Genomic DNA, 15,964 nt, shown 5'->3' on the forward strand with positions numbered 1-15,964 from the left:
TATAAACAAAGACAAAAAATAAAATAAAATAAAATAAAATGAAGACAACATCAGTATAAGCAAAACCTGACAGTATCAGCATCATTTTGTCCACTTACAGTTACATTTGGCTTTGGAAATAATTTGTGAAAGGACGCCACATGGCAGTGAACTTGGACCCGGAACCATTGAAACTGATTCTTATTTTTTCCAAACTAATGAAATGCAACACATAATTGGCCCACTGTTTAAAAGAAGGGGGAAATGATTGCTTCCAATTGATTAGAATCAAGCGTCTTGCTAAGAGAGATATTAAGGCAATGCAGTCCAATTCACTATTTGACAAATTGTTATTTTCATATACAATACCAAAGACAGCAGTTAAGGGATTTGCACAAACATCTTTACAAAAGTATTCTGGAGTAAGATAAAAAAATATTTGACCAAAATATAGATAATCTGGCACATGACCAAAACATATGGGCTAATGTAGAAATATATCTTTTAAAGACAAAATTAAATCGTATTTAAACAAGGACGATACATAAAAAATAATGTTATCCCAAAGAGATTTAACGTAAATGCAGTTGTAGAATAAGTGAAATACAGTTACTTTCTGTAAATTGCAGAAAGTACACAAGTTAGATAAATGCTAGCTGGCTAATTTGTTTGCTCAGTGTTCATTGTACGTTTAGCTTGGCAAATAAAAATAATTGAAAACTTAGAGCAAGTCATGCTTATTATTATTATTATTATTATTATTATTATTATTATTATTATACATCTAAAGTTTTAATTACTTGCTATACAATGTAATATAATTTAAAAGTCATTACTGATCAGAAGACAAACAAAAAAACACATGGAAGCTGTGATAGACTGTGATTATTGTTCTTTTAATGGTGTTTTTCAATGCTGTTTATTTGTTGTCTTGCTTTTCTTTCAGAATATCAACATCTCCGTGAATCTTTTCAGAGGAATCAGGAACATTCTGGAGTCCCACCATGTTCCAGAGCTTGTCAAGGTATTTTATAATCAGTGATGTTTTTATGATCTTTTTTTTTAATACACATACATACTTTAGATTGTTGCCTGGTGGACAACAAGTTAGGCAGAGCAAAATAAAAGATATGTATAGTGGTTATGAATCAACTGTCTATCACACATACTTATATTAGCTACATAGCATTACCCTTACATTATGGCAATGCCAAATCTTAATTATTGTGGTCAGGTCTGTAATAATACTGTTAATAAAGCAGCTTCTTTTTTATATACCTTTTAGGATGTTCTTGCTCTTGTGGATAAGAAGGATGATTTGACTGAGGTGACGATGTTTAGAGTAAGTGTGTGCGTTCGTTGTTTTTTTCTACCAAAAGCTCAATGTATCTGCTGAGATGTGTCAGTCAGCTATTCTCTTGTTTGCAACAGAGTTCTGAGGGAAGAACATCTGCCTTGGAGAAAACCTTGGCAGAGCAAAAAGCTGAGGGCAAACCTGCCCATTTAACCCTCAAAAAACTCATCAGTCTCCTGAGTATTGAGGAGGTGAGGTCCATTCTTGAATAACTACCAATGAGTGTTGTTAGTGTTTAGTTCGATTCAGTTCATCTTTATTTTTATAGCGCTTTTACAGTGAAGATTGTCAAAGCAGATTAACATAGAAGTTCTAGTAGATTGAACCTGTGTCAGTCCAGTTTTCTGTAGTTCAGATCATTGTGGTTTAAACTTCACTGCTGAAAGTCCAAACACTGAAGAGCAAATCCACCGATGCACAGCTCCACAAGTCCCAAACCAAGCAAGCAAGCGGCGACAGTGGCAAGGAACAAAATTTAGCAATTGACAAAAGTGAAGGAAAAAATCTAGAGAGAAACCAGGCTCAGTTGGGAACGACCATTTCTTATAGTGTTTTGGATTGTTAGGCTTTTATTATCATTTATAGAGCTTAACTGATATAATAATCAACAATTAACCCAACACATTTTACAAAATGTTATTTTTCAAGATTACTAGTTTACTGTATGTTTTTGCAAATAATTGCAGACTTGGTCGACATAAGAAGCTTCCCAAACTTACCAAACTAAATTTTTGAAGATTTACTACTGCTTATTCAAAACCTATGTGCAGAAGCATATAATTAAAGGGATAGATTACATAAAAATTCTGTAAATTTACTTGCAATTATATCATTTAAGTTGTGTTTTTCTTTATTGGAACAATAATAACTAAAGTAAATTCTTGTCTGCAAGATTATTTTTAAAGTTTAACATTATTGAAGATTAAATTAGTTAGTAGTCAGAGCAATATAAAGGAATAAGAAAGCAATGAAGCAGAACTATAGACCATTGCTGCCTACATGAGTGTTAAAATGTCCGCAGTGTTTTAAAATGTCTTACATTTCAAAAACAAAATTTTAGGCCTTAAAAAGTCTTAAATTCGCTGAAGTATTGTTTTGTTGGTTCTAAATCATTTTTAATGGGTCTTAATTTTCCTTTGTTTATGCAAAGCTACCCAATCGATCCAACACACATACAATTGCCAACAATACATCTCGATAAAACTTTTAGAAAAAACTCTATTCATAGCAGTCTGTTATACATTTGGTATTATTATAATATTACGTTTTTTGAATGTTTGAAAACAACTAGGGTCTGCTTGTTTTGACATCATTTAAAATATGTGGCTAAGAAATAATTAATTACAATTATTTTATTTTTTTTGATGGAGCAAGTAAAAAAGATTTTTTTTTTCTGCTGGACCAGTAAAAAAAATTCTTAGCATTTAGTCATATATAAGTCTTAAAAAGGTCTTAAAGTCTTAAATTCGACTTTGTGAAACCTGCAAAAACCCTGAGTATCTTTTAGCTGTACAAAAACAATCCATCATGTTGTTACTTATAGCAAATGAAGTCTTGGGTATTCAGAGAAAATAGCTTGCACATTGAAAAATAAAATAAAAATAATATTCCTTGTAACTTTGTCTCTGTTTTCAGAAACTGGAGCAAGCTCTGAATCTGAAATCTAAATATGAGGATGACATGACGCCCGCCGCTTATGCCACTCTCATCAATCTGTGCTGTCGACATGATAATGCTGAGGAAGCTCTCAAACTGAAGATTGAGATGTGAGTTTGACGTTCACTTCATTAAACAAATGTATTTTAAAGGAAAGGAAAATAGTTAACCAAGTAATTAGAATAAGCATCATTTACTTACTCTTAAAAGTCATGTACTCACTCACAGTACGACTGTAGAACATGAAATGTAGTTCACAGACCAAATGACAATGTTTTAAAAGTCATAGTTCACCCACCATAGTTATATGTTATTTGAGAGTCTGAAAAACACCATACAGGCAAAACAAAATTAATACCAGACACCTGATCATACATCAAGGTCTTGTGAATAAGCCTGCGTGATAAATTAAAATGAAATCAAAATGAAGATTCTGGAAAAAGCATTGATTCTCATGCACATGGCTCTGGGATTGGTAGTAAATATTCTTCGAAGGCCAGGGAAACTGCATACAGTATATGCTGCAAAGAAGAGGACAAGGAAATCAGACTGAATTTAACTGCTTTCATTGATTCAATTGACTAATAATTACACTACTCTGAAAACACACAGAAAGATTTATATCATGACAGTTGACTGACGTCATGAAGGGAGTTATTAAATGTGGTATTTTCACATACTTTCAGTTGTAGCAACAAGCAACACAGAGCTGTAGCTCACTGAAAAGCAATGTAATCATCTGTCAAATCTCAGAATCATTATCTTCAGTTTCATGATCGCACCTTAAATTGTGTGGGAAATGTTTTATTTATTATTTTTTTGCTTAGTCACTGAGCTATGGTATTGTTTGGTAAATACTGCTCCATCTGGAAGCAGCTGCTGGACAGTTACAACTGATTACAGAACCAACTTTACTGACAAAATGCGCACTTAAGGTTGATTTATACTTCACGCTCACGCTGACGTGCACCTTTCAAAAAATTTAACTACACGTTGCGACGGCGTGTAGCGCACACTCTGGGATTGGTCGGCTTTTAGCGCTGACGAATGTGGGCTGGGCTTAGAGCTGCACGAACCTGTTGAAGTGATTGTCTACAAGTGTCGAGTCACATGAAGGAGCTCCATTTAGAAACTTTTGTTTCGTGTTTACCTTATGATTAACGAGGTTGCACATCCACCAGTTCCCGCCTCAGAATGAGCAAGTTTGAGCTAGTTGTACATTAGGATAGCGTTCAGAAAAAAACAAAACACCCATGAAGAAACTCAACACATATTGAACATAAAATCCCGCTGCAAAGCAACACAAACAGCACGAAGTATAAAAGCATGAATACACTCAAGGCATACACCGTGGGTCACACGGATCATATGATGCAGAAGTATAAATCAGCCTTTAAAGTTTTTGTTTTGTTTTTCCTCCAAATTCAAAAACGACACAAGTAAATAAATATTGTCGTTTTCAGAAATAATGTGTTAAGTGAGTTTATTTCTTAAAACAAGCAAAATAATCTTATTTCAAAGCAAAAACGAGATTATTTTGCTTACCCAATTGACAGATTATTTTGCTTCATTCATTCATTTTCTTTTCGGCTTAGTCCCTTTTATTAATCCGGGGTCGCCACAGCGGAATGAACCGCCAACTTATCCCGCACATGTTTTATGCAGCGGTTGCCCTTCCAATCGCAACCCATCTCTGGGAAACCTCCATCCACACTCACTCACACTCATACACTACGGACAACTTAGCCTACCCAAGTCACCTGTACCACATGTCTTTGGACTGTGGGGGAACCCGGAGCACCCGGTGGAAACCCACGCGAACGCAGAGAGAACATGCTAACTCCACACAGAAACGCCAACTGACCCAGCCGAGGTTCGAACCAGCGACCTTCTTGCTGTGAGGTGACAGCACTACCTACTGCGCCATTGCATCGCCCCGATTATTTTGCTTGTTTTAAGAAAAAACTCACTCAATTTTCACATATTATTTTTTGAGAACAAGACTATATTTTTATTAAACAAGACAATATATTTATGCTGCTTGATTTTTAACTATTTTTTTTTTACTTAAACTTTGAGTTTTTAGTAAACTTGGTTATCAACCATGGTAATTGCAGAATTCCTCACAATTGACTTGGTTCAATGTGTATAACATGATTGATAACAATATGAAACAAAATTAAAAATGACAAATTATATGTATGTACACACAAACACACATATATGAATATATACAAATATGCATACAGAAACCTGCAAATAAGTATAAAAAGGAGAAAAAAAAACTATATACATAATGTCAGAAAAGTACATACATGAAAAAAAGGGCCCAATTAAATTATTGTTAAATAGATCAAACAGAAAGAAGATCTTAAGGCATATAAATCACTTCAATTCAAATTGTCATGTATTTGGTTCCAATGAAGAATTGTTGAAATCTTTGCTCTGTTAAATAAGGCAGTGGATTGTTCTAGTCAAGCAATGTCTTAAAACACTCACACTTGTGTATAAAGCTGTACATGGTACAGCTCCTTCCAATATCTGTGACACTGTCTCAGTACACACCTTCTCGCTCCCTGCAGTCTTCTGATACTCTCACCCTTCAACAGCCACCCTGTAGACTAAAATCAATGGGGGAGAGAGCCTTCTATGTTGCTGCAACCAGCTTATGGAATGCTCTCCCTTATTCTGTAAGAAATGCTTCCACACTAGCTAGTTTTAAGAAGATGCTAAAAACTCATCTTTTTAAGACTTCATTTTTAGATTATTGATTATCATGCGTTTATATTTTAGAATTTTTTTAATGCATACTTGTATTTTATTGCACGTTTGATTTCTATGTTGTTTTAGCGCTTTGAGTTTTAGAAAAGCGCATTGTAAATAAAATGTATTATTATTATTAAATAGTATAACCATTGCTGAATTGACAGGAGATTCGGAGGGAACCAGGAACTGATGATTGTTTCCTTTGGAGCTGTTAATCCTTAGAAAAAAGTTTGTTTTTGATTCAAAGTCAGGGTTAGTGAAGAATCGTCATTCAGTAAGAAAAAGGCAACGTTCAGGATCAATGGTGGGGATTTTTAATAATTTTAAGATGATTTGACTTGAAACGAGACAAAAACTCTAAATAATAAAAGCATTTTTTGCGGTCCACATGAAAACCTGTAATTTCGATTAAACTTGTGAAGTAAAACAGTCAGTCTGTGCAAGTTTAAAGACAATTTTATTGCATAAATTAGTAGTCATAAGAGTTTTGGACATCATGAGAGTGCGAGCAAATAATGACAGAATTCTATTTTCTGGTGAACTATCCCTTTCGATACTAAAACATTAGTAGTACATAGAATTCCACTTAATTCATTTTCCAACCTGTTTACTGTTTATCTCTTTGTTTTTTGAACATTTAAGGGCTCGCAAGGACTCTGAGGTGGCGCTGGATGCTCAAAAGTACATCGCCTTGGTCCGAGTGCTATCAAAACATGGCAAACTGGAAGGTTAGTGTCCATCTGAAATCTTTAGCTGAAATGATTGCAGACGCCCTCTTATTTTCAACCGTCTAGGATTAATGAAATAATTTAGTTTAGTTTGTCACAAATAATGTGGGCTGTCACATTAGGTGTTCCTTCTCTCACATTTGAAACCACTTAGGATGTCAAAGTACCAATGAGATTTTTTGTATTACTTCACTATCAAAAGCTTGCCACTCGCTTAATTAGTTACTTAAAGGCAGCGTGGCGATTCAGACACGGCCATGGAATACCTATCTCTGCTGGTCCGAGACACCTGTCCATCCACGCAGGCACATTAATCAGCCATTATCTGAATTCCACGGTGGATTTCTCCATGCCTATGCAAGACGCAATTACAATAAAAGTGTTTCCTGTTTGCTTTGTGCACACAGTGATGGTGAAAATACACGCTCTGTCTCTCTTTTCACGATGCGTGTCACTCTTTTGCTGCCCCCACCCTCTCGCTCGGACTCATCCTGTCACCGAGCGAGGGAAAATTACAGGACCGGCTGCACTTTAACAGAATTACCGAAATCCGTCCTGATACTAATGGCATATCATGTCGGGGAAAGTGCTTGAGTATTTCACACACGCACATTTGCATGTGAATTCAGGCGAAAGTGTGATGAGCGAACTGTGTGTGTGTGTGTATGTATATATGTGTGTCCATCAGAGCGAGCTGGTGGCCATTAGCCTCGCTCGGAGCTTGTCATTCACATTAACACACCTCAGCGCCCCGTCCTGCCTGCATCAGCGCCGCCACACGATCCGCTTGAAGATCATGACTCGTGGCACCGTAACGTAACCGGCTGCCTGGCTTTTAATGGCCTTGTTTTTATTTGAAACGCCTCTTGTTCCTTCCTCCATCTACTTTTTTTTTTTTTTTCCTTTCGTCTTCGCTCAAGTCCTCACATTTGTTACCGAGTCCGTAAAAGTCGGTTCACGGGCTGGCAGAAGGCCGCAGAATGAGCTGGAGGATTAATGGGCTGTGTGATATTTGTTTACCTCAGTTGTGTGTGGTATCAGGCAGCGGGCCGGGGATGCTCCGCTGCTCGATTTCCATTCGGGCCCATTTCCCACCGGCGGCTGATTGGGTGTGATTAGTGGTTCTGTCAGAAGAGAAGAATTTGAGCTGTCTGCTGCTGTCACAGAACATTCTCATATGGCTGAAGTTCAGCTCTGTTGCTGTTTGTTGTCCAGCGATGTGTGAACCATGCTCTCCATATGACCTGAGTGGTCTAAGGGGCTTCATTTGGGGCTCAGACACCCCATTTTGGTTGGTCATCTGCAACCTCAGGACATGTTCATCAGCAAGTTGTTCCTGTTAGTGTTGTGCAAAAGTTGTGGCCTTGTATGTGTGCATCTTTTTTGCCTTATTTAGGGTTCCCAAACTTCTTGAATGAATGAATGAATGAATGATATTATTTATTTACCAGGGACATGCAAAAAAAATACATTAACCTCAAAAAGGAAGTATGCATTGTGCCAGGTTGTAGCAGGATTGCTATTTTCCACCTGCAGTCCCTGGACAGGTAAAAATGAAAACAATAATATCCTTAATAATGCATAATAGCATATAAACTAAAACACTGACAAATCAGAAACATCTCACTCAGTATGTACAAATTTGATTTGACAAAAACCACCTTCTAGTCAGGCGGGAAAACATCTGATAATTTGTACATGTGATTGTTTCTGTTGGGAGAGAATTCCATACATTTGTGGCTTTATAAATAAAAAAAGATTGACCAAAAGAGGTCTTGCGTCTAGGTATAATTGAGGAATTACCAACCTACGTCACACATGACATCACACGGGTTCCCGATTGCAATAGTAAACATGTCGTGTTGTGTGGTAGGATGCCAAATTCGAAAACTTATCTTTTACCGTACACCACACTGCTTTTAATGCCAACCGCAGACATCTTTGGCTAAAAGGGAGCTGAATAGAATGACGGCCTAATTAAATATGCTCGACTCTGCAGTTCTTCATATGAGGTAAGTTCACGCTATGCTGAATCATACACATTACTCGTTTTTGATCGCAGCAGTGATTTCAGCAGAAATAGTTAAATATGGTTAATTAATCCACGGACACTGAATGCTAAGAATGAAATGTAAACATGTGAGTTCACATACCCTGCCGTACAGATGCAGTCCGCTGTCAGAATGCAGTTGTTTTGCTTGTTGATGATTACCCAGGCCTTGTATAGCTCCGTTGTCTTTCCTTGCCTTTGGCTAGGCAGAGCCTCGGTTTTTAGCACTACAAAGTTTTGAATTTGGAACATTATTTCTTGCACATGACCATGCAGAACAAAATTGTTGGCATCCAAAGACTTGTAGGCCTTTAACTTCTCTCCTGTAAAAACACTTTGAGTTCAATGAGATTGTATATTTTGAGCTGGATGCTTGGCCATTTCGTCTTATCCAATATCCATTGGGAGGGTGCTATCGCAAATGGTCCTGTCAGACGAGTGCCGCTCACTTTAACGTTCATTTTGCCAAATAACTGTGCTTATCACTGGGTGACGAGCTGTTATAATACGCTGAAAGCATTATGTAAATAATATGTATAAATGTAATCAATATAACTTATTTCTAAGACAACAACAAACTTTGTACCGCATCGGTTGTCATTCCCTCGCTGTAAATGCTGGCGCTCATGTTTTTTTTTCTGCAACCTCGCTGCACGCGCATTATGAATGTTTAAAACATGGTAATTCGTCCATACATTCCCCTCTTACAATAGAACATGTCATTCGCGATGCTTTCTCAAATTTGGAATTGACTTTTTTTTTTTTTTTTTTACGATGGAGCAGAAAGATTCTGAATAATTTAAAAAACAAAACAAATATTGGAATATTTAATAATACTATCAAAACTTTAGAGATTGTTTTTTTAAAGATATTGCTGTGATGGTACAACCGAGGCTTTTTATCATGTATTTTTAAGTGCTCTCTTATATAATGATTCCAACAGTGTTAAAGATGATTGACATGCCTGAGACCAGCTTGTTATACAGTACAACAAATGTGGAACAAGCATAGTATTTAAATACATACCTGAGGCCTCATAAGTCAGAGTCTCTGATATGTATAAAATTTCTTAGATTGAATCTCAGTGTGGTAGCAAGTTTTTTAATATGAGTTTTAAAATTAAGGTTTGAGTCCAACGTGATACCTAAACATTAGAATTCAGTGATATTTTTAATACTTTCACCATCAGCTGTTCCTGCACACACGTGGTGCGGTCAATTTTCAAAATAGTTCATTTTTTGCCACTGTGTGGATTAATACTGAATATGTGTCGTTGTTATTACTTAGGGTTAGCTTTAAGAGTAGAGTGATATGCTGGTGTTAAACTGCATTGCTTTATTGCATTTCTGCATTGGGCTCTCACATACTCTCTGCTTGTTCATAGCCATGGTGGGCGTTTCTCTCGGTCTCGCGCTGAACTCAGTCAACCGATCACAACAGATGGGCCGTTGAACCAATCACAGCAGATTAGCCTCAATCAAAGGAGGGGTTTGGGAACAAATGAATCGCTAAACGAATCAAATGGGAGTCGTTGGGATAATTAGGTAAAAATAAATGCAGATTATAAGACAATAAAAGTGTTTTTTGACCTTGCATGCATATCAGCCTGTTGTTGGAGACCCCCAAAACGTAAATATGACCTTTTATATTGCAAAATAGGGGCTCTTTAAAATGAATGGTGCGTTAAATTCCTAGAAAGTCCTTGAATCTGGTGTCAATGAAAGCATGGGAACCCTGTAATTTCTATTACTTAAGGTCTGACAACAATTTTTTTAAAAATCCTTTTTTAATGAGCTTTTGTGTGACAAGACAAGTTCATTATTGAGAGAGGTAAACAGTAAGATATTGTCCATTGTTAATCCTATCCCCTAACCCAGGGGTCACCAAACTTGTTCCTGGAGGGCCGGTGTCCTGCAGATTTTAGCTCCAACCCTAATCAAACACACCTAAACAACCTAATCAAGGTCTTACTAGGTATACTTGAAACATCCAGGCAGGTGTGTTGAGGCAAGTTGGAGCTAAACCCCGCAGGGACACCGCCCCTCCAGGACCGAGATCGGTGACCCCTGCCCTAACCTATCATTCATTAACTCCATTAACAAAGCAAGAAAAATAAAGGAAATGCATAAATCTCAAATTAAGTTCGTTAGATGTACTTAACCATTACATTAGAGAATAACTGCATTCAGATAAAAACCCCCAACAAATTAATTATCAATCAATCAATAAAATACATTTTAATAAAATGGTAAATGTTACAAGCTGCCAGAAGCAGGCCTTTGTTACAGTACAGAAAGGGATGCCAAGTTTTATAAAAGGAATTGAGTGTGCCGGAGAGTAAGCGTCTTAGCTTTTCAAGTCTGATACAGAGAAAATGTCATGTATCCACTTGTCATGTGTAGAATGGAAGTGTGTTTCCACTTGAGAAGTTTGGCACTCCTGCTAGAATTTTAGTAAAAGCAACAACCTTGCTGTCACGGACTGTCAGATCAAGTCTGAAAGATACTCCAAAGAGGGCTAGCAAAGGATCAGGGTCTATATTGGTTTGAGAGCATTATTGAATGTATCAAAAAAACCTCACCAAAAAGTTGCCAGTTGTGGGCATATCCAAAACACATGCAGATGGTCTGCAGGTGAATGTTTGCAAGAGTTACAAGCAGAGCTCCTTTCAGTTAAGAAATTAGCCAACTGAGCATTTGTTAAGTGAGCTCTGAATAATATTTTAGACTGTGTCAAACCGTGGCTAGCACATAATGAAGAGGAGTGCACGTGAGATAAGGTGTTATTCAACAGTTCCTCTGTCATAGTATGGGTCTGACAACAACTTTGACACAAAAATGACCATATTACCCAATGGAAACAGCATTGAGATGTATAAAGAATAGCTTTACTTGAGTTGGGAAACCTGCATGACAAACTCAAGATTTTCACGAGTCTTAAAAAAATCTTAAATCGCTTTTATATGAATTAAGGCTTTAAAGCCCAAAATTACAGCTAGCTTCTTTGCGTTCCGCCTTGAGTTTCATCATTTTAGTTCTTGTTCTCCGGCTCTAATTTGTTGCTGAACAACCAATCAGAGTGCTCTCTTTCGCGGACGGCCTGACGTCGATTCTACATGCTGAATCGGCGTGCCTCGCTCTGATGTTAACCCAAAGAAAGGTGTTGTGTAGAACTTTACCAATTTGTGTTTTTACATTTTATACTGAATTGTACCAACTTTTAATAACTTACTAATAGCGTGAGCGATTTATCTTCATTTTTAGATGCTTATCTTCATTTATCTGGAAAAAGTGCATTATAAACAGAGAAAAATCCAAATTTTTTATATATTAAAAATACCAACATCTGTGCTTCCTACACATAGACTTTACTTGGGCGGGCCACCCATGTGTATTAACAGCCACCTAATTATATTTAGCGACACTTTTGATTTATTTATTTTTTACTATTTTTATCATCCTTTTACACTTTTTGTTTTTAATATCTGCCCAATATAACCAAACAAGCGCCTTTTTGGGACTCAAAAAATTAGTTTCTAAATTTCCTAAAATGTCCAGGATTCAGCTTTTGTTTTCTAAAGCTGTTGTTAATCGTATGCATTTTTACAGGAGAATGAGAGAAACATTAAAAAGTTCATTCTTTAATCTAAACGACTGAGAAAAACTTTGACAAATACTCAGAGAGAGCGAAAAGACTTGTCTAAACAGGCTGCAAAATATATGCACACCATTAGTGTGCATTAATCAATGCATTTGCCTTATTTAAAAAATCTACACATTGTAATCTTGCAATTATCGTCATTTTTATTCCCCTTTCTGTCATTACTATTGAAAGAGAGAGAAGCAGATTTGACCTGTCAGTGGGTGCACATGGCTCCTGAATATCATAAAAGAGAAATGGTGGATTTCTTTTTTAATTTCAGCAATTTTAATGGGTTAAAGTACAAAAAAGAGTGCATAACGGTGTCATGAATAAAATGATTGTTAAAAATGTATTATGTTTTTTGTCTGTCACATATAGTTAACTATTTATGTGATATGGGTAAATGGCATGTTTCAATCCGGCTACCACCGCAAGTATATTTCAAATCTGAGGGAAGCACTGAACATATCGTTATGTGGATGTGGATCTGACCCTTTTAATGACTGTAATACAGTTGAAAGATTTACAAGCACTGCCTGAATACAAAGCCCAAATACATTGTAAATAAATGGATATGGCAACACTGCAATCACACTCACATACTTTATAATGCATCTGTCAGGTTTGATGTTGTAATATTAAATTGGTCAAAAATAGTTAACGGCAAACATTCAAGATACTAGATAGTGTGTTTCACAGGCGAAACACACTGAACAATCTAGGGAATTTACATGCCTAAGTGTCTTATTCCTGACGCGTTAGTGATGTTGCTTAAGCTAAATTAGTGTCCACTTATTTGGGATGTCTATATATGTATGCACACACACACACACACACACACACACACACACACACACACAGTTTACAGTTACTATATACAGTTTGAAATATCTAAATTGTAAAACTTTCATTCGTTTACATAGTTCTGTTATGAGAATGGGGGCTTTCTTCTTTAATTGTTGATCTCAGGATTTTAAGTCTGTAACTTTTTTTTTTTCCTGCAATAACTTGAATCATGACTGATTCATACCTTCACTCAACCTCCTGATAGATCAGTCTAGAAATATTTGTTTTGATCAATTGTTTTGGGTCAATTTCACTGTAGTGAAAATCAATAGGATTCGCAAAAAAGGCTTTTGATTGGCAAGCACTTCAATAGTGCACTGAAAAGTAATGCAAGCAAACACATCCCTTTTTGCATTCCTTTCATCCAGGTTTAACACATAGCCTTCTTTTATTTGACTTAATGTTTTCCTACATCAGTGTGCCGCTATACAACAATGCTTGTAAAGCCCTGGGCCATAAGGAAAGTACATGGTTGAGTGCCTAGAGCGACGGCCCAAGAATCAAGAGGTTGTTAGTTCTAATCCCCTCGTGGGTATCGCTGTCACGACGCCCTCCGGCGATCCACTTAACCTCCATTGCTTCAATTCATATCCAGCTGTTAACACATAACATGTGGCACTTTTTAGACAAGAGCGCTCCTTAAATGACAAGCCTCTATTTAAATGGGCTGACTGCTGGGATCTTGATAAAACAATCCTCAAAAATTACAAAAAAGCAGTAAAGGATGAGATCTGTGCCCGAATAACAGCGTGACTGAGTAGATAAGTGAACGGAGCTTTATCATACAAAAGCAGCCTCTTAAAAACTCAGCATGACCCTGCTGAACCTCCTGTTCCCCGCTTCTCTGTTCCTTTTGGCTCATCACTTTTCCTGACAGTACGGAGCGCGGCGCTAGATTTGCATAACAACAGGACAAAAATTGCAGGGTGATGAAGTGACGGATTGGAATTTGTGGGCTAAAACAAGCTGGCTGTCTCTGTTTTGAGTGTGTGTGTGTAAAGACTGAAGTGAACTGTGTTGCCGTAGGTCGGCCTACATTGTATATTTCCATATGCATACCATGACTCTCCATGCTTGAGGTCCTTGTTATTGTCAAAACATTGTAGGAATAATTGTTGCATTAAGGTGAATGTTTTTTTTTTTTAATCTTTAGTTAAATATGCAACTGTATAGAATCATTTGTACTGAAAAAAGAGAAATACTGTAAAAAATGTTCAGTATTATTGTTAATGATATTTTTTACTATATACAGTGAATAATACATTAACGAGGACAAAAATGACTTCACTTTTTTTGTTGAAAGTACTAGGTTTGTTTTTATTTCTCATCAGTTATATATTGGAGTTTTATGATCCATCCAGTTAGGGCTGCACAATATTGGAAAAATCGAATATTGTGAGATTTTTTTATTCTGCGATATTTATTGCAATACGAATACAATTTCACTAGATGACAAAAACTATTTGGAAAGAATATATAAGTTTTAGATTGACTGGGATGATTCTGAAAGGTAATTCACACAATATAATAAACAACTTACAAGCATAGATAAATTTGATAAAGAAAAAGATGTAAATGAAATAAAGAGCATTTTATTGTTTTCCGAGGAGTCAAGCTGTCTTCAGTTATACAATAATTGAACAATCAAATGTAAAATAGTATTGCATAGTCTTCGTTTTATAAACTATTCAATAAAATTAATTGTTATTAATTTTTCAAGTTTCAAACAGTACGATTTCTTATGCCTGAATGCTTTTAAAACCCTCAGACAGTCACAGGCCTTAAATAAACACTTGCGGAATTATCAGTTATAATTCAGACTCATCAATGCGTATACTCGCGAATGATCACATTGTGATATCGATGCTGAAATGATATATTGTGCAGCCCTACATCCAGGGTTGCTGATTAAAATGTTTATGATATTACTTTAAAGTTGTTAAACTAATAACCTTGACTTTTCCAAATTTGATTGTAATGCAATAATGTGCACCTTCTGTAAACAATAATTATTGTGAAAAGCGCTGCACAAATAAACTTAAGTTGAATTGTGTGATAGCATTGTGGTGTTAAGTACTTGTGTAAATGACACAAAACACCTTCTACATTTATTCGTTCATTTTCTTTTATCGGCTTAGTCCCTTTATTAATCAGGGGTCGCCACAGTGGAATGAACCGCCAACTTATCCAGCATGTTTTACGCAGCAGATTCCCTTTCAGCCACAACCCAACACTGGGAAGCACCCATACACTCGTGCATTCACACACATACACTAAGGCCAATTTAGCTTATTTAATCCACCTATACCGCATGTCTTTGGACGTTGGGGAAACCGGAGCATCCGGAGGAAACCCACGCGAACACGGGGAGAACATGCAAACTCCACACAGAAATGTCAACTGACTGTGACGCCCGCCTTCTACATGTTGGTATTTATTTGTGGCAAATCTGTTCTTTGTGAGCTTTCTTTCATTGTGACTTTTAGAGGGCAGTGCAGTTTAGAGTCATTAAAATCTTGCTGAGATTCTGGTACATGGGTAAATTGCAAAAATAAAGTATCATGTGCCTGCTAGTAATGCTGGGCGATTAAAATCAATATAGGTATTTATTGACCGAACACTATTGTCAATATTGATATTAAAAAAAGTTTGATAAGAAGTTTTGGTATGAAGTGGTGCTATAGTTTTATTAAAATGTGGCTACTGAGCGCGCCTTGGAGGCAATCCCAATAAGCTTAGGCTGTCAGTTTGTCATTTTTAATGGAGGCGCACGACGCGCACATGGGAGCAACATGCACATAGTGTGGAAGCAGCGCGCACGTAACACACATGCATTTTCCGCACGTAGTTGAAAAACATTCAAACTTTTCCAAGTGCCACGAGCGAAATGCTCATGTAAGTAAAACCAATCTGCTTCACACTTTGTATGGATATACACATTTC

General features: G+C 36.6%; 1 protein-coding gene across 1 annotated transcript in view; it reads left to right on the forward strand.

Annotated features, from left to right (window-relative positions):
* Positions 1-15,964, forward strand: part of lrpprc (leucine-rich pentatricopeptide repeat containing) — a 116,147-nt gene that overhangs the window by 37,250 nt on the left and 62,933 nt on the right. Inside the window, exons 18-22 of the mRNA XM_056470505.1 lie at positions 926-1,003; positions 1,265-1,321; positions 1,411-1,524; positions 2,969-3,099; positions 6,398-6,483. Of these exons, the coding sequence (XP_056326480.1) occupies positions 926-1,003; positions 1,265-1,321; positions 1,411-1,524; positions 2,969-3,099; positions 6,398-6,483 (466 nt within the window). The remainder of the gene's footprint in view (positions 1-925; positions 1,004-1,264; positions 1,322-1,410; positions 1,525-2,968; positions 3,100-6,397; positions 6,484-15,964) is intronic.

The sequence above is a fragment of the Danio aesculapii genome, chromosome 13 (assembly GCF_903798145.1).
Source record: "Danio aesculapii chromosome 13, fDanAes4.1, whole genome shotgun sequence".
NCBI classification, from domain to species: domain Eukaryota; kingdom Metazoa; phylum Chordata; class Actinopteri; order Cypriniformes; family Danionidae; genus Danio; species Danio aesculapii.